General features: G+C 40.9%; 2 protein-coding genes across 4 annotated transcripts; both read right to left on the reverse strand.

Annotated features, from left to right (window-relative positions):
* Positions 1-3,017: 3,017 nt before the first annotated feature.
* Positions 3,018-6,302, reverse strand: LOC117822788 (B-cell receptor CD22-like). Its single transcript, XM_034697696.1, has 7 exons — positions 6,274-6,302; positions 6,111-6,163; positions 4,803-5,141; positions 4,488-4,712; positions 4,104-4,385; positions 3,234-3,530; positions 3,018-3,100 (listed from the first exon to the last, which is right to left on the reverse strand). The coding sequence occupies exons 2-7, from the start codon at positions 6,139-6,141 to the stop codon at positions 3,018-3,020; spliced, it is 1,257 nt and encodes a 418-aa protein (XP_034553587.1). The 5' UTR covers positions 6,142-6,163; positions 6,274-6,302.
* A 1,506-nt stretch (positions 6,303-7,808) lies between these two features.
* On the reverse strand, positions 7,809-23,328 carry si:dkey-33i11.1 (sialoadhesin). 3 transcript variants are annotated; one of them, XM_034698545.1, is made up of 19 exons: positions 23,210-23,328; positions 23,044-23,109; positions 21,780-21,878; positions 21,434-21,545; positions 21,199-21,344; positions 21,000-21,120; positions 20,735-20,871; positions 20,311-20,433; positions 19,541-19,687; positions 19,044-19,149; positions 17,897-18,060; positions 17,640-17,789; positions 17,375-17,506; positions 15,604-15,685; positions 11,817-11,865; positions 11,450-11,536; positions 11,148-11,281; positions 10,558-10,683; positions 7,809-8,821 (listed from the first exon to the last, which is right to left on the reverse strand). In XM_034698545.1, exons 2-18 carry the CDS (start codon positions 23,090-23,092, stop codon positions 10,581-10,583), a joined length of 1,941 nt encoding a protein of 646 aa, XP_034554436.1. In that variant the 5' UTR covers positions 23,093-23,109; positions 23,210-23,328; the 3' UTR covers positions 7,809-8,821; positions 10,558-10,580. The 3 variants fall into 3 exon arrangements, with proteins under 3 accessions (XP_034554436.1, XP_034554435.1, XP_034554437.1); XM_034698544.1 differs by having other exon boundaries at positions 7,809-8,826; XM_034698546.1 differs by lacking the exon at positions 11,450-11,536 and having other exon boundaries at positions 7,809-8,826.
* Between the last annotated feature and the right edge of the window lie 239 nt (positions 23,329-23,567).

Genomic DNA, 23,567 nt, shown 5'->3' on the forward strand with positions numbered 1-23,567 from the left:
TATTCTCTGAAGCAGTGTTCATTTGTTATTTTTAAAGTAAAGGAGTGCACTGTCCAATCAAACGTCAATATGTTGCGCAATTATTCTGAGATCATTGTCCTTACAGATGTGCAGTGATCCTCAGTTAATGCAACAGTATTTGCTCTTCAAAGGACTTCCAGTTTGTTTGCTTTCTCTGTTTCATACAGGTATGAAACTACTGTTTCCCAGAAACAGTAAGTACAAAACTTGTCATAACATACCAACCTGATAACATCCTTTAGATCTGTTTTCCTCAATGTTGACCAGTCTGTAGTTAGTTGCCACGTTTTTAGCAATCAGCGGTGGTGGTGGTGATCCGGGTGGCGGTATCCCCCCTTTCTGTGTGCTGTGCTCCCCTGGGAGTTGGTTACTTGGTGTTTTAATGGAGTTTTAAAATAACTTTTAAAAACTCATTTGAAAATAAAATGTATATTGTTATAATTGGAACCACTTCTCTGGCCTGTGAGTATAACGAACCTGGGTGTCTTAAGTGTTGGCAAAGGAAATAAATCTCTGGGTGAAACTACCAGAGTGGCATTGTCTGGCAACTTAAAATCTCCCGTGATTTGATAACTGTAACATCATTGGACAGATATAGTGCCAATGCTCTGCTGACATCAATGTGATTAGCTGCACCTGTGTGCTTATCTCCAACTCGAGGTACTTTGGTGGTATTTGATCTCCGTTTGTGCTAATTTACTATTGATTTGACAACGGAGATTTGTTTTTAAGTGAAATGTGCCATGAGTTGCTACTTTCCAGGAAGATGCTGCGACAGCTTAGCTACAGTGTGCAGGAAAGGACAAAATGGCACAAGATTAAAAAGAAAATAACACATTGATTTCGTACCACATTAATGCTGACAGTATAAATCTCTTGGTATAAATCTTTCATATTAAAAAACTTATGTGAAGAATAATTATACCGCATCCCCCTACACAGCATCCTAGAATATAAAATATATTTTTTCCCACTCATTTTCCCTCATCAAAAATACCTATGTCAAACTAAACAAAACAATCCCTCAGACAGATGCAAGTACCTAACTTTACACAATAAATACAAAGTTTTATAAAATACATGAAGCATTAGTGAAGCATGGTATTTATACAAATATTGCACATGCTCTTGATCCCACTTTAAAAAAAAAAAAAAGCCCTGACATTTCATGAGGGACACCTCATGGCATGCACCACTGTTCTCCTGATGATCCAACCAAAGTCAAAGGAGTGACAGTCACCGTCAGCTGGATTTAGACAATGTAGAGTAGATCACTGAGTTCTCATTCTCTCCTGTTCTGGACCTGAGAAGAAAATGATGATCCCTGTTCATTCTTAGCAACCCCTGTGTTTCCCCCATGAGATGTTATTCCTATAACCTTCCTGATGCTTACAGAGTCAAGTTATGTGATGCCAAATTATAAATACAGTGTGAATTGGACCGTTTTTGGACATCTTTAATAGATGTGCCAAAGGAAATAAATTGTTCTAATCCTAAAAGAAGGCATGGAGAGAAAGTGTAGAGGATAGTTCAAACACAGGAGGTCTTTCATGAGGTATTTTCTGGTTGGAGGGAATTTACACTCATTACCTCAGTTTTTGTAATATTCCTTTTCAGTAAACAGTTTGGAAATGTGTCATGTTTGTCAATGTGGGTCAAAGGTTCAGTGACTTGGTTATGTGGGTCTGAATAATAACAGTGACAAAGGTAAGACTTATATCTTGTCAGTGCCACTATCCTCCTATGATCACCTTCATGTTTGAACCCACCTGGAGTCCTTTGCGGCTCTGTTGGCATTCTTGAACTGTGCAGGATCAGGGTTTCTGGATTTGATGTTCACTGTTGAGTATGTGATGTCATCCGCCTGAGAAGTTTGGGCCTAAAGAGAAGATAACGAGTCAATTTATTCAACACCAGGATTTATACATTGAATTGCTATGAGTGGAGATGTTGTATTGAGAGTTCATGTTTACATGATGTTTGCTGCATGACTCAGTCTTTGAATGAGGAGAGATGTCCTGATCAGTCACAGGTGGACGAGCGGATGGTAACGCACTGATGTTGACGTAAACACTGTTGTTTGGATCTTCCGCCACTGACAAGCTCAAACTCCTCCCACTGACATTGAGGTCAAACCCGGCCTGCTGGAGGTGTCACAAAATGTCACATTCAGTTTCTCCCTCTTGTTCTGTTTTCTTCTGGGTGATCTTAGCATGTGATTTGGGTCAACCTGAGTTTACATGTTGATAATAACCATATAGTTATAATGCACTAATGAGAAGTTTGGAATTTATAAACCAGAAAAAAAAGGTATCTGTGCTGACTCTTTCATGTTATTAATTAAAATTAAATCAAATTAATCACAACTTACATCAGATGGACTCATCTTTTTCTTTGCATAAGTCATATTTTTCGTCCTAGCAAGACAAGAAAACACAAATAAATCAATAACTTACAAAAGAAGAAAAAAAAAATGTTGCATAATTTTTGATTCCACTTTTTGCAGGAAGTTGTTCTGTAATATCGGGAAACAGAACATTCACATTTCCATAAACTGCTAGAAAGAAGACACAGTTATATACTGAGCTACAGAGCTGCAGAAACAAGAAGTGTGTTTCTTTATAGATGACTGCTCAAAATGTATTTCTTCTGTCAAAAGGACTGAAATAAATAGGACTTCGGGATTTTTTATACTGGAATCATTAAATCAGAATGTTTAAAACACAAAATCCTGTACATTCATTGAGTTAGTATATATATCTGACGCAATGGTTGGTATGAAATCTATGTGAGAGGCTAAAACAGAGTTGAGATTAGGATGACACACAGAGCACATGCTTTTACACATGCAGACGCACCATTATTGGGTAAAACACCTTCCAAAGAAGTTGCCTAACATGTAAAAAAAGAGATGCCAAAAAATAAAAATAAAATACGCACTTACCAGTCAGCATCTTACAGAGAAAATGACATGAGTCATCGGGGCACACACTGACTTACCAGAACAACATAGCAGCAAACAACAGCGTCACTAAGAGAAAGACTCCGACTCCAGCTAAGACGAGAATGGACTGATCGCCTGAGAGGAAACATTGTGTGGTTAGACTGCATACTAAAAACTGAAGCCTTTTTCAAAAAATGAAGATGAAACATGAACGTTTCTAGAATCATCATAAAATCCTTAGAATGAGTGACCATGAAATGACACTAACCATGTAGTTCTCCCCTTATAGTTAGCAGCACCTCAGTTGAGTTGTTTCCCCCCAGTGTGTTCCTGGCCTGGCAGAGGTAGAGTCCAGTGTGGGACTCCTCCACAGAAAGCAGAGACAGCACCTGTCCTGAGCCCACCTGGAGCAGAGAGCTGGAGCTGGAGCAGGAGTTAGTTATCCTCCTGAACCAGGTGTAGTTTTCTACTGCAGGGTTAGCAGAGCTGCTGCAGGTCAGATTCACGCTGCTGCCCTCCATAACATGAGGAGGGTTCATTGACACGATAATGTTCACTGGAGGGTCTAAAGAAAGTAAATCACACAATGCACACATTAAGCGTGGCTCTGACAGAACAATCTTGTATATTTTGAGATAAATTGCCTCAGCCTACTTTCTCATATTTCTCCTCTGAGTAGAGCTATTGGTACATTTTATATCAATCTCCAAAGTACTCCAAAAATTCTGCAAAGAAAACAACTGAAGCTGGAAAATATTCCCTTTTTGGATCGATTGCTTAAAACTAACCATGGCTAGAACCTGTGAGCAAACATTACTATTGTATTTGGAAGCCAGCTGTAGTTGAGAGCCCAAATTAGACTGGAAAATATTTGCTGATGCATTTGAAGCAATTCTATGAAACTCATGTCTGAACTCATGTTAGTTATGAGTTCCCTCTTCTGAGTTGTAAGTTAATGATTGATATATTAATTTATGTATTTCTCGTTCTGTTAGGTGACTTTCTGACCCCCCCTGAGTGCAGCACGACAGCTTGCTATCCAAACAGTTTGTTTGTAACAGCAGCGGTTCAGTTTCCTTGACGAATAAATCCAGAGAGCTGAAAGCAGACCCTTCAGTGTATCTGTCTGCACACTTACACTGAACATCAAGGTGAACCTCAGTAGACTTCAAAAAGTTGACTCCTGTCCTGCTGATGTTATTCCAGGCCTGACAGTGGTACAGTCCACTGTGGCTCGGCTGGACGTCAGCGATGGTGTAAGTGTCTCCAGTACCAATATAATGTCCATCTTTGTACAGGCTGTATCCACTTTGGGTCACAGGTGGGTTTGCTTCACTGCTGCAGCTGAAAGTCACTGAGCTACCTTTAACAACGACTTCTGACGAGGACCTCACTGACAGCATGACTTTCCTGGGAGAATCTGAGGGAGGAAATCAAAGATTCACTTTGGGCTTACAAATAACTGAAACAAAAGACACCAGATGTAGGTTATCTTTAAAAAGCGGTGTGAAAGCGTGCTTACACCAAACATTGAGAGTCACAGATGTAGATCTGGCCGTATCTTGTCCCAGGAAGGTACAGTGATACCTCCCAGCATCCTCTCTTCTGGCCTGGAAAACTTGTTCTGAAACACGTTGTCCGTCTCTGAACCAGACCACGTCTACAGGAGTAAGACAGTCTGACACATAAGTCAGCGTGACTTTGTCTCCCTCTGTCACAGTGCTCGGGTGAACAACAGCAGTCAGTTCTGGTTCAGAAACAGAAGCAGAGACCTTTTAATCAAACCAAAACAAACCAGAGAAATCAGGAGAAATGTGCATGTTTATGCTTCTTTTACCTGTGACAGTTAAACTAGCTGGATTTTTACTCCTCCATACATTGAGCGTTGTCTTAAAATGAAAAAAGTACAATCCTTCATCAGAGTATTGAACATTGTCGATCCTCAGACTGCAGTCTGACCACTTGTCGCCCACATATCTGAAGTGACCTGGGGCTGAATGGATCTGGTAAAGGGGAACCAGCCTGGTCTGTCCAGATACTTGCAGTCTTTTATTCCACTCCACTTTAGTGACAATATGAGCAAAAGGATAGTCATACTCGCACTGTATCAACACTGATGTTCCTTTCAAAGCACACTGATCTTTGGAGACCACACTCCAGCTTCCACTCCACACACCTTTGGGCAAAAATAAAAAAAGGAACATTCATTTCAGCATTAGTTGTTTCTTTTTTTATGATGGTGAATTGGGTAAATAACATCTACAGAATACTTAAATTAGACTCAGATGTATTTAACCATCCCATGCATGGTGACCAGTACAGTGAACACACATTCAGAGGGTTCTTTTTAGTTTTGGTGCCATGTGCCCACAAAAACAAACAAACAAACAAACAAACAAACAAACAAACAAACAAACAAACAAACAAACAAACAAACAAACAAACAAACAAACAAACAAACAAACAAACAAACAAACAAACAAACAAACAAACGTGTTTCTTTCTGTTTCCTCTTGTTGTTATGAGAAATAAGGCCTGATAATCAAAATGGTGCAAGAACAAGTAGACTCATGGAGTTCCTCGGGCATAACCGGGTAATAGTAAGTTGTTTTATTCTTAAAAGAAAACAAAAAGCTAAATTAAATAGAATAAAGTTTGACAGAGTATTTAATTTGACATCTCAAATGTCGGAAGTGAAATCTGTCCTCTCCAGTGAAAGTTTATTTTGCCTTTTGGTTCCTTATTATATTTCACTTTACTTTATAACTTCTGTCTTTCACTTAGCTACTTTATTTTCTTGCTGAGTGAAAATCAGTTATTCCAGTAGAAAATAGGATACACTTGTCCATCGGTCATGATAGTTTAATGAAATAGTTTTCAGATTTCATTAATTTAGTTGAGTAGTTTACCCATCTATTTACTGCAGAACACAGAAACTTATCTGCCTGTATAATTCTAGATACTGAAACAAAATGAGTTGTGTACTTGTTTTATTTTCACTCGCAAAATCTAAATCAAAAAATCAAATATGAATCAATTTTGAATCTTGATACAAATTGTAAATTAATTATGATGTTCTAAACAAATGTTGAATATCAACTTGATTACAGTCACTACAAATAATAAATACAAAGTGTTTCCTTACCTGGCAAAGCTACCAGAATGATCAGAATCATACTCTCCACTATTAAAGTCAGCCTGAAACATCATGACACAGGAGAGAGGTTACTCTACTGTCTGTAAAGTATTCAACCAAATAAGCACATTATTCAGGTCACATCAAGGAAACCATTGATTCAAGTACTCACCTGCTTAACCAAGAAGACGCTTGCTTTCTTCTTCTTGAGATGATTTTGTGAGTTGAAAAGCAGAAGTTGGAGGGTGTTATTCCTGCTCTGTATCCTGCCATCAAATCTACACACATTTGCAAACACTGTGGGAGGAGCTACACTGCAGATTTCACTGACAAGTCTCCCACTGTGTGTTTCTGAATGTGACTGGTTGATTGTGATGCCACCAGTTTCTTCACACCAGAACAGCAGAGCTACCTAAAGGAGAAATCTTGTGTGATTAACTCAGTCTTCTCAGAAAAAGGAGTTCAACCCACCAGAAGCTTGTTCAGCAGGTAAACATAAACTGAGAATGTCTGATTTCCAAAAAGCAATGTGAAAATGTGAGGATTGTCAGCTTTGGTTTTCTTTACAGTGACTTTAGTAACAGACCTGCAGAGTGCAGGGAAGGGCTGCACCAGCTTAACTAAGTTACCTCCAGAGTAACATGCATCAACATCTCTGCTTGCTTGCTCCTGCTCTGGCTTTATATATGAGGTACAGCGGGTCTGGTTGTGTTTCATCCTGCTTTAGTCTGACCACACGCTCAGGCTACTGCCCTGGAAGAAGAAAGTGAGCAACAGTGGAGTGTACCAAGTAGGGGGCCGTCACTTCAGGAAAAGCTAACCTCACTATTTTTAGTACCATCAGCATCCATTCTTGTCCACAGGGTGGTGTTACTGCACCATGCAACCAGGAGGGTAAATCAATGAGGGGTTAAAATAAGAGAAAGGTAAGCACAGCAGGGCCTCATTTACAAAAACAACACTTTGAAACAGATGTGAATGTTTGCTCAGGCTTTTTGTTTTTGTTGTCATGTCTTTCTCTGTTTTATTTTGCATCTTGCAAATTAGTTCACGATCAAGTACAACGTCTGCAGTTATAGTTCTTTCCCACAGAGGAGTAGTTCTGTGTGTATCTATGCTGAATGTTACACAAGAGAACAGCACGGTTCAAATCTGACCAGGCATTTGAATCTCATTAAGGAGATTCAAATGAGTTTTTCTAGCATCAACATTAGGATAAAGTTGTTTTTTTGTTGTTGTGTTCACACAAATTAAAGCAAATTAAACCACTAAATATATGAACTTCAGCCGAACACCAAACACTAAACCGTTCCTCTGCACCGCACAAATCAGAGGGCAAGAATTCAAGGGAAAAAGGTCACATTTAGTAACTGAATGTGTTTTTTTGTGGGATTTGTAATGCAAGACAAAGGTTCCCTCATGTGGTGAGATCCTGCCTGTGGAATGAGATGCTGGAGTTGAGACACAACATAAATGTAGAAACATGTCCTTACTCTGACAGAGTGTGAAATGAAGAGTGAATTTGTGAAAATCTGAAATGTGTAATGTCTGATGCAACACATTCATAACCATAACCAATAGTCATTTAATAAAATGAGAAATACATAGATTAAATATATTATTTTTTATATATATGTATACAACCATTAGTTTGCTTTTAATTTAACAACAAAACAAAACCAAATAAATCAAAAATACAAGATATTGCATGTTTTTGATAAGAAGTCTTTATTGCCAACACATAATTTGTTTGTTATTTGCAAAACCTTCACACATGGCTGACTGTCACTGTTTATGTTGCAATAACCATCCAGCAAATTGAAACAGTAATCATTTACAGTCTCATTTACTGACACGAGAGAAGCTCTTCAGCCAATAGGACACTAGTTTGGTTAAATCTGTCCCCTGGGTTTACAATGTTTAGCATAAATATTAAGCACATTTCTTTAACCATGAGTGAAAATTTTAACTAGGGTTTTTATTTCTAATCTGTACACATACAAACTCACACACATATCTTTTTAATCTGCACTTTTAGCCCTTTAGTAATTTATCCGTGCTGTGAAATGTTAGTGAACTGAAAGCTGCAACATACATTCCCACATGGTACAGTATTTCTCAGTGCTACTTTACTTTTAACTCTAACATGTAATGTGCATCATAAATGAATTTGCTTCAAATGATTAATTGATGGAAGCTATATTAATCAGATAAACGTTGCATGTAACAACAATCAAAATAAAGCCAAAGATTGTTGACTTAACTGTGGGCATTTAAATAGGTCATACTGTATGTTAGATATATTTAATGTTTTTCTAATAATATTCCGTTTTTTTCTAATAATCTATGTGCTCAGATGATTTATGTTTTAATCCAAATAATCAGCACTTTTCAGTGGTCAGGAGGCGAGCAGCCACACAGTCACTTTGTCTCATCAGCATATACTTGTTAGGAAATTCAGCGTAAATGTATCATCATGCAGCAGCAGTGCATGTATAAAGCATGTATTGTGGATATGAGTCAAATATTTTGAAGCATTTGTTTTTCACAGGGCAGCATGTGTAAGATGCTTAAAAAACAACAGGATAGACGTGCAGCACAGTTCAATGCAAGGGCCCTCGTGGTCGGGTTAACTGTGGAGCATCCATAGCACTTCTGGCCCAGACCAGTTGTTTGAAGTACAGTCAGCATCCACAAGGAATGACTTCATGTCCATCAATCTTCTCTAGGTGAGTAGAAATGAGAGGATTGGTGTGTGTCAGGAACGTGTGCAATGTTGTTCAGATGCAGAAGAAAATAGAGAAGGTCAGTGCAGTATGGATGGTCAATAAGTTGGTAAGTAGTTAAGATGTAAGTAGGTAGGTTGGAAGGAATTTCAAAGTAAGGAGGTAACTGAAACTGTAACAGGTAGATTTACAAGTTAGTACATCCCCAATTTAAAAAAAGTCGGGACTCTGTGTAAAATGTTAATAAACACAGATTTGGATAATTCAGTTGCGACAGGGACAACAAAACACTGACAAAGTTGTATAATGCTAAAAAATTAAATTGTTCAGCAATTCCAGAATAATGTTCCACGGCATAAAATTGAAAATAATTTTGGGATTTCATCGTCTATAGTACATAATATTAAAAGATTCAGAGACTCTGGAGACATCTCTGTACAAAAGGGACAACGCCAACAACTAATACTGGATGGCAGTGAACTTCAGGCCCTCAGGCGGCATTGAAGATGGACAAGGCTCTGTAGTGGAAATCACTGCATTGGCTAAAAAACACTTGTAAAAACCCCTGTCTGTGAACACAGTTTGTCACTACACCTACAAATGCAGATTTAAACAGCACCATGCAAAGAAGAAACCATATACAAGCAAGATCCAGAAATACAGGCGACTTCTCTGGGACTGAGCCCATTAAAGCTGGGGTTGGTAGCCACGGGAAAACTAGCATGAATTTGAATGTAGAATTTCCTCAGGACGGGGCGCTGGTGGCCTAGCGGTCTAAGCGCCCCACATATAGAGGCTACAGTCCTCGTCGCAGGGATCGCCGGTTCGATTCCCGGCCGGTCGACCATTTCCTGCATGTCTTCCCCCACTCTCTACTCCCCACATTTCCTGTCTCTCTCCACCTGTCCTATAAAATAAAGGCAAAAAGGCCAAAAATATAACTATAAACTTTTTATAAAAAAAAAAAAAAAAAAAAGAATTTCCTCAGGACTCCGTCTAACTGCTCCCCCCCTCCCCTCGAGCTCCTCAAAATGACGCCCCGTCACATGCACGAGCGCCGCGGATTCACGACCATATGATGGTGACTGATTCTAAACCGGTCCTCAGCACATGGTTTGTGTTTTGCATTACGTCAACTCATGTCTCACTCAGCGGTAAGAAAACACCAAAACATTCTCATAGTGAAAGTTAAAAACACAAACAAACATGAAATATACGCTCTGCAGGAGGCGGGCAGAACGGCAGGATGGGATTTGATTGGTTTCATCATTTGGCTCCTGATGGCAGGGATTGGTTGGTGTTTTCCCAGGTTTACTCCGGCTGTAGATAGCAGCTTTTTTTACCTCTTTTTTAAGAACACATTATGTATTGATTACCATCGGGACAGAAAGATCATTTTAACCAGTAGAATAAAGAGTGGATCTAAATCTGACCCCAGCTTTAAGTTGGACAGAGGTGAAATGGAAAGCTGTCCTGCTGTTTGACAAATCAAAATTCAACATGTTTTGTAATCATAGATACGGCATCCTCCGCTCTATATGAGCGAGAGAGACTACCTGGTTGGTTATTTTATACAGTCCCAATCTTTTTGGAATTGGGTTTGTAAAACAATAGGTAAGAAAGAAAGTTGACAAAAAACGAAATAAGTTACAAATAATCAAAGAAAAAAGGGCATTATAATCACTCTCAGGTCTGTCAACAGAAGAACTGAGAATCATGAAAAATCATACCTGATTAACTGTATTTCTCCGGGTTAATGGTGTGGCTGCTGCAGCAAAGTGTAAACAACTTTGGAGGAATCCTTCAGCTTTTTATCTCCTCCTTGTGGCAGATTGTGGACCTGCACCTGCTCTGTACTGAAACCCACAACAACAAACAGCATGAGCTCATTTCCACATCTGACTCAAATCACGCCATAAAAACAAAAAAATAAAGTCTTCATTTTGCTCCAGAACCATTAAATGGTTTTAAATATCTAAAACTGGGATGAGAAATTTATTGTCCTCTCATAAACTGAAGAAGGTGTTGGATATCACAGAAGACAGAGAGGAAAGACAGAGGGAAAGACAAGGGGTGGAAAGCATGGTGGAAGTGATGACAGGAAGATAAAGAAGAAAGGAAGAGGGCCAGTGTAGCTGTAAAATAAAATCTGTGACATACAAGACATGAAACTGTAGATTACTGCTGCGGTCGACAGTCTGCGGGGAGACAGATGGTAAGATAGAAAATGCCAGAATCTTAGAGAGAGAAAAAACTAGAGGAAGCATTAGAAGGAGGAAACAGACAGAGAGAGGGGTGAGCCAGAGGAGGATCTGTTTACCTGGATAACTTGGAGTAGTGAACCATGATGTAATTTGGGGCGGGGCTTTGACTTTCAACTTCTGTGATTGGTGGAGCATCTTTCAGAGGAACAATAGAGGGATGGCAGCTGTCACTCAAGTCTTCTGGCTCCTCCTACACACACACACACACACACACACACACACACACACACACACACACACACACACACACACACACACACACAGTAATCCCAGGATAAAGGTTGTTTAGCGGGGATGTGGGGCACATGTTGTCATTCTTTCTTCAGAGAGTCTCTAAGACTGTGGACTTATTGTGTACCGGTATATCAGACATCTTGCCCTTCCTCACTGGAAAGGCCTGCTGGGCTGACTCATAGAACACGGTGTCAGCTATCAGTGACGGACGCTGGGGTCACACACATAAACACAAACACAAACACACACACACACACACACACACACACACACACACACACACACACACACACACACACACACACACACACACACACACACACACACACACACACACAGAGAGTAATCGCAGGATAAAGGTTGTTTAGCAGGGATGTGGAGCAGTGCTCAGTCTTAGTTGTATTAACAGCATGTTTTTCAACAGTGACATGTTAGACACAGACAGAAGGTGTTAAGGGAAATCAAATGTAATGAGTTGATGTGTATTTTACCTTGTTTGGTATTTCTCCTGACTCCATGTCTACTCTGTGCATGTTCTTACTATGAAGACATGGAGACAACATTATTAAACTATAACCAATGGTGACTCCTGACACAAAAGTGGTGCAAGTACAGGATGAAATGTGTCATTTGAAGATCAAACTTTGTGACAATTTATGAAATTACTAAACAAAATAATGATGATACTGATCATATCCACTCTAAGGCCATTTACCTTTGACATGGTGGGAAATTTCAAATACTCATGTAGTTTTTAAGCCAACATACTGTCTGCAAAGCAGTAGCAATAAGTTGAAATTACAGTTTTGTAACTTATGAGACATTATAGGAAAGGAGTAAATTCTTAGCCTCTCTTATGTAGAATATCTGATCTCTCATCTCAATGACGCTTCATTAATCTTCCTCTAAAGATCATGTTTTCTTTTAAGTTTACTGACCATATACTTTTTCTGTTTGTGTTGATTGGGATGCTGCTCTGACTTTCTAAACTTATGCCTGCCTCGTCTTAAAAGGAACCCCGGCTACCAAAACGTATTTTCCTATATGATAAATGTTTGTATCAGCTATATAAAAATTATAATAAAATCTCTCAAAAAATCTTAGTTTGTATAAAACTGGAAAAAATATTTTCACTCGTAGGCCGCCATTGTTCTTTGCCTTGCAATGATGTTTGGGTAGTGACGTCATTTGGTTGCAACAGACTGTTTTCTTCATGCGTGTCAGCTGAAGCATGTGATTCCTGGGTGCTCTGTGAAGGCTCTGATGAACTTCTGTTATATTTCGGATCAGGCTGTCTGTACAGTGGCTGACTGCCCTCGCTGAAAAAGTCATCATCTGAGAGGAAAAGATCCAGAGACTTCACAATTAGCAGCAGAAACGTGGTCTTGAGTAATAAGTTGGTGCGCATCAGCTGGCCACTGTACCGCTGCATCAGATGTGTGTTTTTCCGCCTGATCAACATCACTCTTATTTGGAGAACACTGTACACTTACGGACTGCTGTGTTGACTGATCGGGGGACTCGTCGTCAGCTTCCTCCGTGATCGTGGTCGTGATCATGCACGATGGTTCACCATCAGAGGAATTGTTCCCACCCCCTTCAAATCTGCAGCTGTCAGTCCCACCCTGAAGAAACCTGGTTCAGACCCCAACGACTTCAATAACCTCTGCCCCATCCTCATCCTCCTCGATCTGAGTGGGGCCTTCGACACCATTTCTCACCCCATCCTCCTCAATAGACTCTCCTCCATAGGCATCACTAACACCCCCCTGCACTGGTTTCACTCCTACCTCACAGGCCGCACTCAGTTCATCCAACTCAAATCCTTCACTTCACACCCTGCCCCAACACTTCAGGTGTGCCCCAGGGCTCTGTCCTGGGGCCCTTCCTCTTCATCATCTACCTTCTCCCACTCGGCAATATCTTCCACAAATTTGGCATTCACTTTCACTGCTTCACGGATGACACACAGCAATAAAACAGAACTCCTCCTTATAGGTACTAAGTCCACCCTATCCAAAGCCGACAGTTTCCCCCGACAGTTCAACAGTGTCCCCCTCCCCTCAGGTAAAGAGTCTGGGTGTCATCCTCGACAGCTCACTTTCTTTCAACTCTCACATCAATACCATAACCCGGTCTGCATACTTCCATCTCGGCAACATCAAACGTCTCCGCCCCTCTCTGACCCCTCACACCACTGCTATCCTGGTCCATAGTCTCATCACCTCCCGTATTGATTATTGTAATTCACTCCTCTTTGGTGTCCCTCACAAATCCCTCCATAAACTTCAACTGGTCCAAAACTCTGCAGCCCGCTTCATTACCAGAACCCCCTCCTTACACCACATCACCCCCGTCCTCCAGCAGCTCCACTGGCTCCCGGTCAAACTCAGAATTAATTTCAAAATCCTCCTGTATACATTCAAGGCCATCCATAACCTCGCGCCCCTGTATGTGTTTGATCTCCTCCACATTGTCACCCCCTCTCGCTCCCTCAGGTCTTCCTCCTCCCTCCACCTTTCTGTGCCCCCTGCCCGTCTCAGCACCATGGGGAGCAGAGCTTTCAGTCGCTCTGCTCCCCAACTCTGGAACTCACTCCCACCTGACATCCGTAACTCTGACTCACTACCCCGGTTTAAATCCAAACTTAAAACTCCTCTGTTTCAAATTGCATTCCCTGTCTAATTGCACTGCCTCATGTTAACTTGGTGTAACTCTGCTTGTTTTTATTTATTTCATCACGTTGTTTTTATTTGTTGTGTTTTAATCTGTCTGTAAAGTGACCTTGAGTGCTTTGAAAGGCGCTTCTAAATAAAATGTATTATTATTATTAGAGGCTACATCTGCAGGTGCGGGATGTTGACATCACCGCAGGAGCACATCCAGTGGCGTTTCCTTGAGCGGACTTCACTCTTTTCCCGTGGGCGTTTTGTCTGTTTATGAACGAAAACTGACGGCACATCATTTGGCTTCAGTCTCCGTTAGTAACTAGCAGCACCTGTGAGCTCTTTCACCAGCGTGGGTCGGCTAAATGCATCAAATGCATCTGGGGTGAAGTGGCGAGAACATAGCCGCGGGTCCTTCGGAAGTTGTGTACGTCCACAAGCAATTTCCCACTCCTTTTTTCTCTTTTTGTCTCTTGGAAAACTGTGTAGACTTACACCAGTCCCCTTGTTTCCCTTCGACTGGAAATGACACCCAAACGCAGCACAGTGTGGCATTATTATGGTTTTCACATTCCTGAAAGCCAGCGAGTAAACGCGGCGAAAACCAGAGGCTCGGCAAGACGCAACCATTACACGTCATCAACCCAGCATGCATTGCGCTAGTTAAACAATGGCTGCGCTCGTAGGTTAGAATATGTGTTATAAATTTTGCTCTTTAAAGAAATAACAATTCTTCATGTCTATTTAACAAAGCATTCTAATATGAGACAAACATTAGAGCAGATTTATGCCTATTAGTCCCCACAGACAGGGTTCCTTTTAAGGCTGATTTATACTTCTGCGTTGCCCCTACGCAGCAGGGGCTAATGCAGCAGGGGCTAATGCAGCAGGGGCTAACGCAGCAGGGGCTAACGCAGCAGGGGCTAACGCAGCAGGGGCTAACGCAGCAGGGGCTAACGCAGCAGGGGCTATCGCAGACATTAGCACCACATACTTGCGCGTAGATGTGTCCGTGTCGCACAGCAATTGCCCGCTTGAGGGCAGTGTGGTCTCTCTGATAGTCCGGTCGCCTGCTTCGTGCCCCTCTACGATCTCTGTTTACTTTTCCACAGAGATTCAGAGCGTGTTCTGTTAATCTACAGCTGATACATGTTGCTGTTTATCATACAGACATGATTACATGAAGAATAGAGAGGAGGAGACGAAATACACTGCCACCGAGCGGACCAATCACAGGGCTTGCGGTCTGTGTCAATTCTACGTGTAGTTACATTTTGGAGGAGGTGCACGTCAGCCACGTGCGTAGACCTCTGCATAGGTACGGGAGCTACACAGATCTCCGCAGTAGGTTACACTGTCGATTCGACGCAAAGATATAAATCAGCCTTTAGGTATAAAAGTCTCACCCAGGTGTAACACAAGGAGGGTTTAAGTCTTCATGATGCACAGGGCGTAGCTTTCAACTTTGTGTTATGGCCATTGTTCGGTAAATAGAAACTAAATTATCATATAGTCATCTAAAAAGGAGACGAGACATAAATGGTTTATCTTCTATAGTAAGTTCAGTCATGCTAATCTACAATGAAGTAAAGAGCAGTGTACTTCCTGTCACCTGATCATGATGGCCACAGTGAGAGTGATGAGTCCAGCAGACACGCCTACAGCTGACGCCAGGGCGATCACCTTGAGACGACCTGCAGGTTAAAAGACAATTATTTTACCCCTGACATCAGGGAAAAAGTAATAAAAGAAATAAATGTGATGCACAAAAATAGAAGTGCAGTAAGCTATAAAAAGAAGACATAAAAATAGAAAGAGAGAAAGTGAGGAAAGAGGGAAGAGCTGTGCATCATCTTTCAAGAGTCTAGACTCAGGACTTGTGTTTCCACTTCTGATTTCCAAAAAACTCCACAAGTTCAGCTGTCTAGACTCAAATAGTAGTTTTCCACAACACCTCATCACCTCCTTCCTCTCTCCTCCTCATAGTGAGATGGATTTACATGACTCACGATGACTCATAGAAAAAACAGCCAGGAACCATGACACCATACACAGCGAGGAGTAAGGTTCATGCTGTGATAGAGAGAGGGGAGGTCTCATCTCTCATCACTTCCAACAAACAGAAAACCCATCTCAACATCTTGCGTGCCGTAATCTAAGACATACTCTATCTCCAGCCCATCATCTGAGAAAATAAGAAACATAGACGTACACAGGAGGCAGGAGTGTTTCACTGGGCTTATCAGCAACACATCATCCCATCCATGACACTTCTGAAGATGACGATCACGTGCACAAGGGGGACAGTGAAACCAAAAGCAGAGAGTCAGCAGAGTTAACCACTGAAGATGCTTAAGGCCGTAACTGAGAGATTTCTGCTGTTTTACTCTGAGGTCAAACCTGTTATTTGGTTGGTAGAGAAAGGACATCTAGTGCGCCCTAAGAGCTGATCCTGACTGCGCTGACTCAGACTTCAAAAGTTGTCAGTGGCCCTGGGGATATTTTGGCTTCATTGTTGTACAATGGGAGAAGGATGTGATGAGTTCAGTTTTTCCATGTGTTTCATGCCTTGGTTTCTCCTGTGTTTATTCTGTATTAGTTATCCTTTGTGTCCCTTGTGTGTTTAGTGATCCATGTCTCTTTTTGTATTTTCTGGTGTTTCTTAGTCTAGTCTTGTGTTCTCTGTTTTGTGGTTCTGATCCCTGTGTTTCCAGGTTACTTTCTGCCCTTGTGTGTTTCCCTCTTTTTTGATTCCTCTCATTAGTCTCACCTGTGTAAAACCCTTTTATTTTAAAATCTGCACTTGTGTCCTCCTTAACTCTTTCCCCCAACGTAACAAAGGAGGCGCATTGTCCATCTTTACAGAGAGTCAATGTGCTCTGTTTTTATGTCTTAGATGCTAATATTTGCTAATTACTGCTTGACTCTGGTTTAAGAAAACAATTGGTCATTAAACAAAGTACTATAGTATTCAAAATATTGTCTTTATGATTTTAAGGAAAAGTTTGCCCTCGATCCGATTCTTTTATTTTTGTCCAGTCAAGTTAGTAGAAGTTATGCACCCTTTGCTGTTTTAGCAAATCTCAATAAACCCAAGAGTATAAAATATAAAATATATAAAAATATATTAAACTTGAAAGCCAAAAACATGAAATAAAGGTGTGGAATGGAGCCATCAAGCTGGCTCTCTTGAGAGGATTGTAATTTCCATCACTAAGACACATTTCTGTTGAAACTGAAAATCTAAACCTTATGGCAGAGCTATCAAAGTCTGTGTGTTCCTCAGGAGAATGAAAATGTTGAAATTTTAATATAACTTGCATTTGTAGGAAATGCCAACACTGGTATCTGTTCCAGGGTTTCCAAGTATAAATCATCTTTACCTCTGACTCGTACGGTGAGGACAGGAGAGCTGTGGGCTCCAATTCGGTTCCTTGCCTCGCAGTAGTACTGACCGCTCTCTCCAGGGCCGACCTCTGTGAAGGTGAAGACAGGGCCGGACTTTGTGCCCCACGCTGCAGGGGCCACAGAAAGAGAGAAAATCTACTCTGACAGTGATTGAAGATCCAAACCAACAGACAGTCCAGAAACACAGAGAGAGCATGACACCTCGCTGACTGCAAACATTAACCACATTACGATGCTAACATTGTACAGAGCCCCCGCCCAGAGCAAGGCGGTGCCATGTGAAGTTGTCCACTGCTGGGTTGGCCTGGCTGCTGCAGGTCAGGGTCAAAGGTCGGCCAGCGTCCACCACAGTGGAGGGTCGAGCCAGAACAGAGGTGTTTTTAGGAGGGTCTGTACAGAGATGAGAATAATAAAGGTTCAGGTACAGTTCAGTTCCAACAACCTACACGGAAACTTCAACAAATCCTTTAAAGATTACCAGCACACCCTCTACTTACACAGCACAGCCAGTGAAGCCACAGGAGAGCTTTGGTATCCTAACCGGTTCCACACCGAGCAGTAGTACTGACCAGCATGGCGAGCTCGCACAGAGGGGAATGTCAGGTTCTGGAAGTTTCCTTTATTCAACACCTGGTCCCCAATGATATGATACCAAGCGTACCTGCAAAGAGGAACATAGTGAAGAAGAAGAAGAAGAAGAAGAAGAAGAAGAAGAAGAAGAAGAGAAGAAGAAGAAGAAGAAGAAGAAGAAGAAGAAGAAGAAGAAGAAGAAGAAGAAGAAGAAAAAGAAGAAGAAGAAGAAAGATGATGTTGGTTTTGATAGTTTTAAAGATGATGATGATGATAAAGAAGATGATGATGGTTTTGATAGTTTTAAAGATGATGATGAAAAGCAGCAGGAGGAAGATGATGATGATGGTTTTGATAGTTTTAATGATGATGATGATGATGATAAAGAAGAAAATAATGGTTTTGATAGTTTTGATGATGATGAAAAGCATTAGGAGGAAGAGAAGGAGGAATGATGATGATAAAGAAGATGGTGATGGTTTTGATAGTTATAAAGAAGATGATGATGATAAAGAAGATGGCGATGGTTTTGATAGTTTTAATAATGATTTAAAGGAGTATGAGGAAGAGGATGAAGATGATGATGATGATGGTTTTGATAGTTTTGATGATGATTTAGAAGAGGAGGATGATGATGATGATGATGTTGATGTTGATGATGATGATGATGATGATGATGATGATGATGATGATGATGGTGGTTTTGATAGTTTGATGATGATTTAAAGGAGTAGGAGGAAGAGAAGGAGGAATGATGATGATAAAGGAGATGGTGATAGTTTTGATAGTTTTGATGATGATTTAGAAGAGGAGGAGGATGATGATGATGATGATGATGATGATGATGATGATGATGATGGTGGTTTTGATAGTTTGATGATGATTTAAAGGAGTAGGAGGAAGAGGATGATGATGATGATGATAAAAAATAAGTCCAGGATTGTGCAAATCCCAATAAGGTAAACATTTGTTGTAATTTTCCTGTGATCTTATTTCATGAAACTATTGTTTTATAAATGTGTTAAACATCAACATGATTTAATGTTTGGTAGAAAGGACACTCATCGATGATACCTGCTGGCAGGAGGGTTTGCGTTGCTTACACAGCTCAGGTTTACGTACAAACCCTCTCTGATGTCACCCCGAAGACTCTGCAGCACACGTGTGTTCTTTGGAGAGTCTAATCAGACAGACAGAGAGACAAATGGTGGCAGCACTGATGCATTTATGGCTAATAAGGTCATCAAATCACAAACAAAGATACGGGATAAAGTTTAAATGAAGTTTTCATCCCTTATAGTTTAGGTATGGAGGGAAGAATTAAGTAAAGCTGTTGTAAGAGATGTCAGCAGTTTCACTTTGCATCACTTCCTAGTAAATGCACATGATAGAAGAAAGCTGCTATGATCATGGCTTACAATAGAACTATTGCCTCATCAGTTTGACCCAGACTGACCCCAGACAGATTTCACAATAGGACATAATGAAGAAACATGCATGAGTTTTGATTCTGAACTTTGTAAGTGTCTAAATCATGCAGTTTTATAATAAAACTATCAAATAAAACTTACAGGTTACATTGAGTTGAAGCGGCTTAGAGCGGTCAGTTCCCAGGGAGTTTCGTGCCACACAGAAGTACTCTCCTCTGTCTGTGTATTTGATATGGGACAAGTGGAGCTGAGGACTGAAACTGTCTGGGATGCTGCCGCTCTCCATGTCTGAGGAGCAAAGGAAGATTGAAAATAAGGTGTTATTGAACTGTGCACACACATGTCATTACACAGTTTATATGTCAAAACAAAATCAAAGTTCAAAAAGTTCAAAGTCTTCTTTATTGTCAAATAAACCGCAGTATGCACCAGACATACAGAGGATTTGATATTACGTTTCTCTCTCAGACCCAAGCAACGACAACAAAAGATAAACATAGGAAATATCTAGAAAAAGATAAGAAGTAAGCTAAAAATAATAATAAAATACAGTGCAAAAACTTTGCTGTAGTGCAATTTAAAATCAAAGTGATTGTGTGCATTTCAGTCCTGAGGATGACAGACCTCAGCGTTGATTGGGGGGGGGGGGGGCACTATGGGAAGAGGGGGCAAAACAGGGAGAGAGTTCAGCATCCTGACTGCCTGGTGGATAAAACTGTCCCTCAGTCTGCTGGTTCTGGCCCGGAGACTGTGTAATCTCCTTCCTGATGGCAACAGGCTGAAGAGGCTGTGAGACGGGTGGGAGGGGTCGCCTGATATGTGCAGGGCTTTACGGGTGAGGCAGGAAGAGAAAAAGTCATGGAGGGAGGGGAGAGAGGCACCAACAACAACAACAGCATGCTGTTCTGTACCTTTGAACCACGCAAAGCTCTCTACAGGTGGAGCTGCATCACTGCTGCAGGTCAGAGTGGCAGAGCCTCCCTCCATCAACTCCCCCACTGGGAAGACGGATATGGAGGTGGAGCGTGGAGCGTCTGTGAGGGAAGAGATGAAAAATGGAAGAAATAGAAAAAGAAAAAATGACGAGAAAGGGAACCAAGATGTAATAACACAAAAGTTAAAACTCTGCATGTACATGTAACTGAAGTCATAATGATTCAACATAAACCAGGGTTAGTGGCAGTTGTTTCTATAATCGTTCTAGCTCGGGCCGAAATAAAGTATTTCTAATGAAATAGAAAAACATCTGAGGTACGCAGCCTTTACAAGTTATTTTTTTTAGGGGTGAGCTGGTGTATTTTTTGCCAGTTGGATTGTTTGATTGTTGTTACTCACGTCCCAAGGCGAGGCTGAGAGATGGTGATTGGACGTTCTGTGGTGGAATTGGTCGACAGCTGTATGCTCCTGCATGCTGCAGGTCAAAGCGGTTTATAATCATCCATTTCTCATAAGAGCCGAGGTTCAGTCCATTCCTGGGTGTAGAGGATTAAATCAGCTACATTGTCACAGACAGTAGATATTTGAATAAATAAATTAATGATTATATATTCCCAAAATAACTTCCTGGGTGACTTATACACTCACATGTATAACAACACACCTGTACAGAGCAAGGCTCCTTCCTGGAGCAGCACAACCTGAAGCCTGGCAGCCGACAAACACAGTCTCACCAAAACCGAACATGTTAGCAGGCCTCGCTGGATGAACCTGAACCTGGAGGTCTGAAAGAAACTGATGTTAACACAATAACACTGAGTGTTTCGTCCAGTGCAGAGCTGTTGTGATAGTTTGAGTCCAACCTGTTACATCCAGAGTGATGGTGTTAGGGGAGGTCCATCTCCCCATCGGTTGGTCTGTCTCAAACCTGAAGTGGTACTGACCAGCATCACTGAGCCTCACAACACGAATCTGGACTGAACAGCTGGAGTAGCTGCCTCCAATGTAGCTGGAATCAGAGGTTAATTTGACATTCATTCTTACATTATTTCACATTATCTGAATGTTAGCTTTCACATCACTGCATGTTTCTCTTACCGTGTACGTCCTCGGTATGACAGGCTGATCTGGTTTGGGTCTGTGTGGTGAGTGAACTCCCTGCGACCATCTGAAGAGACCCGAAACCACATGACTCGCTTCACAGTGTGACCTGTGAAGGAAAACACCAGAAATAAATCTTCAAAACGAGGGTAACTGTTGCCTAACAACCACACATAAGAAGCACAATTGACTGAGAAGATAAATGAAACAAAATGAGGCTTTAAACCAGCTGGGTCTCTTTGCATATTGGGCACAGTTGCATCTAGTGCCTTCATTGCCTTGTGCTGCATGAAAACATAAAAAAAAAACAGATTCTGGAGAGGGTTTAGAATTAATTTGATACCTGATGGGTAGTCATAGCGACAGGGCAGAGTGACAGTCGTTCCTGCCCACACACAGATCTCCCTCCGCGAAAATGAAACTGACCACCTGCTCTGTATACCTGCAGGACAATGAAAGAGACATCAACATGAATATAACAACACAGAACAGTGTAACGTACAGCACAGTATGAATTCAGTACGTTGTGATACGATACAACACCATACCAATACGGTATGTTACAGTGCAGTAAGGTAAGTTATGGTAAGGTATGATACAATACAATAAGACAAGATACTATGTGGTATGGTACAATACAACAATATAAAGGTATATTATGATGTGATTCAACACGATACAATACAATACAATTTTATTCTTTATGATTCTATCCATACCATACAAAACTATACGAAAGAAAATGCAATATGAAAAGATATCATATGATATGCTACATTACGATTTGATTAAATACAATACAGAACAATGCTGTTGTACAACATGGTATAATCTAAATGATGAAATCTGATCTGATACCATATTTATTAATACACAGTAAGAAATAATTCTACAACAGTGCAACTTCAAAATAAGCAAAATTGCACACACAGTGAAACTAACAAAAGTAATCAAATGCCCCTCTACATCGACACATTTATGATCAGAACATAAGCCTAAAAGAAAAAGAGCTGCTCTACTTTAGCTTGTCCAGCCATTTTCAGCTGTCAAATGAGAATTTATATCAATTCAAATATTAAAACAGTCAAAGCAAAGGCTGAAGGGTTTCTCACTAGAAGAAAAAGAAAACGTTAATTGAGATTTCTTTAAGTGTTGATCTTTGGAGTAAAACTTGTCAAACCACAGCTCTTAGCAGCTCACAGAAGGACACATAAAACTGAAGCAGTGACAATGAGCCTGGAAGTGCAGCCGTGGTGTCGTCCTGCGCTGCTAACTGCCTGCCTGGCTGACTACCTTGCACAAAAGGCAATCAATACTTATAAATAACCTGAGCGTAAAGGCAAGGGCACCTGGCTGCAAGACCTTATGTGCAGGATGGATCAAAAAGTCTATCAATATCTTTTGATCAGATTTGACTTGTTTTTCTAGTATGTTGATACTTTTGTGATACATCTGAATACATATCAAATATCTGACTATTAAGAAGTGTACCACGTCATCTTGTATCCCTTCAAATGATAAAAAACATACTTGTTTCAACCTTTTCTGCCCAGCTTTCACGCTAAGATTTCTAAAAGTTTAAAATCCTGTATGTTTTTCCCTCCTACCTGGTAAAGTTGTGAGGATGGTGCCCAGAACCAACGCACCTGCCAACATCTCCGCTGACACGAGCTCTGAAATGACATGGGAGAAGGAGTAAAGCGCAGGAGGCATAGAGGTGAACAACACATTTTAATGACTTAAATAACCAGCTGATCAAATGGAAGCACTTACCTCTTGAGGTGTCTTCATTCACTGTCAGTCAGACAGGGCAGGGTTCAGGGATGCAGAGATGGAGGTGATATTTTATAGTGATAACAGCTGCACGGTGATCAGAATCAGGTGGTAGGAGGAGGGGGGAGGAGTGACAGCTAGGGACAGAAGGAGGAGGAAGAGGAAGTAGTGCTTTTACCCTCCAGTAGTCCAATCTTTAACCTTTTAACCATGTCTATTATCACTTTTTCCACTTCTCTCTATGAAACTATTTTTGACTTTGGGTGAACAAGTGATAACCTTGTGATCATGTCACTTTCACATCTGTCCCTTCTAATTTAATGTCATTGACCTGTGACGGTGACTGTGAGCCCAAGTT

The sequence above is a fragment of the Notolabrus celidotus genome, chromosome 12, assembly GCF_009762535.1.
Source record: "Notolabrus celidotus isolate fNotCel1 chromosome 12, fNotCel1.pri, whole genome shotgun sequence".
In the NCBI taxonomy this organism is placed as follows: Eukaryota; Metazoa; Chordata; class Actinopteri; order Labriformes; family Labridae; genus Notolabrus; species Notolabrus celidotus.

What these genes read in the sequence shown, in the direction of transcription:
- si:dkey-33i11.1 (XM_034698545.1), bottom strand. Translation starts at nt 23,092, where the DNA reads ATGTTGGCAGGTGCGTTGGTTCTGGGCACCATCCTCACAACTTTACCA. An exon ending in GGGCGGGGGCTCTGTACAAT is followed by an intron (nt 17,507 to 17,639) that starts GTTAGCATCGTA and finishes TGGCCCCTGCAG; the next exon opens with CGTGGGGCACAAAGTCCGGC. An exon ending in ACTGTGGCCATCATGATCAG is followed by an intron (nt 11,866 to 15,603) that starts GTGACAGGAAGT and finishes ATGTCTTCATAG; the next exon opens with TAAGAACATGCACAGAGTAG.
- LOC117822788 (XM_034697696.1), bottom strand. Translation starts at nt 6,141, where the DNA reads ATGATTCTGATCATTCTGGTAGCTTTGCCAG. An exon ending in AGCTAGTTTAACTGTCACAG is followed by an intron (nt 4,713 to 4,802) that starts GTAAAAGAAGCA and finishes TTTCTGAACCAG; the next exon opens with AACTGACTGCTGTTGTTCAC. An exon ending in TATAAGGGGAGAACTACATG is followed by an intron (nt 3,101 to 3,233) that starts GTTAGTGTCATT and finishes GTTTCCTCTCAG; the next exon opens with GCGATCAGTCCATTCTCGTC.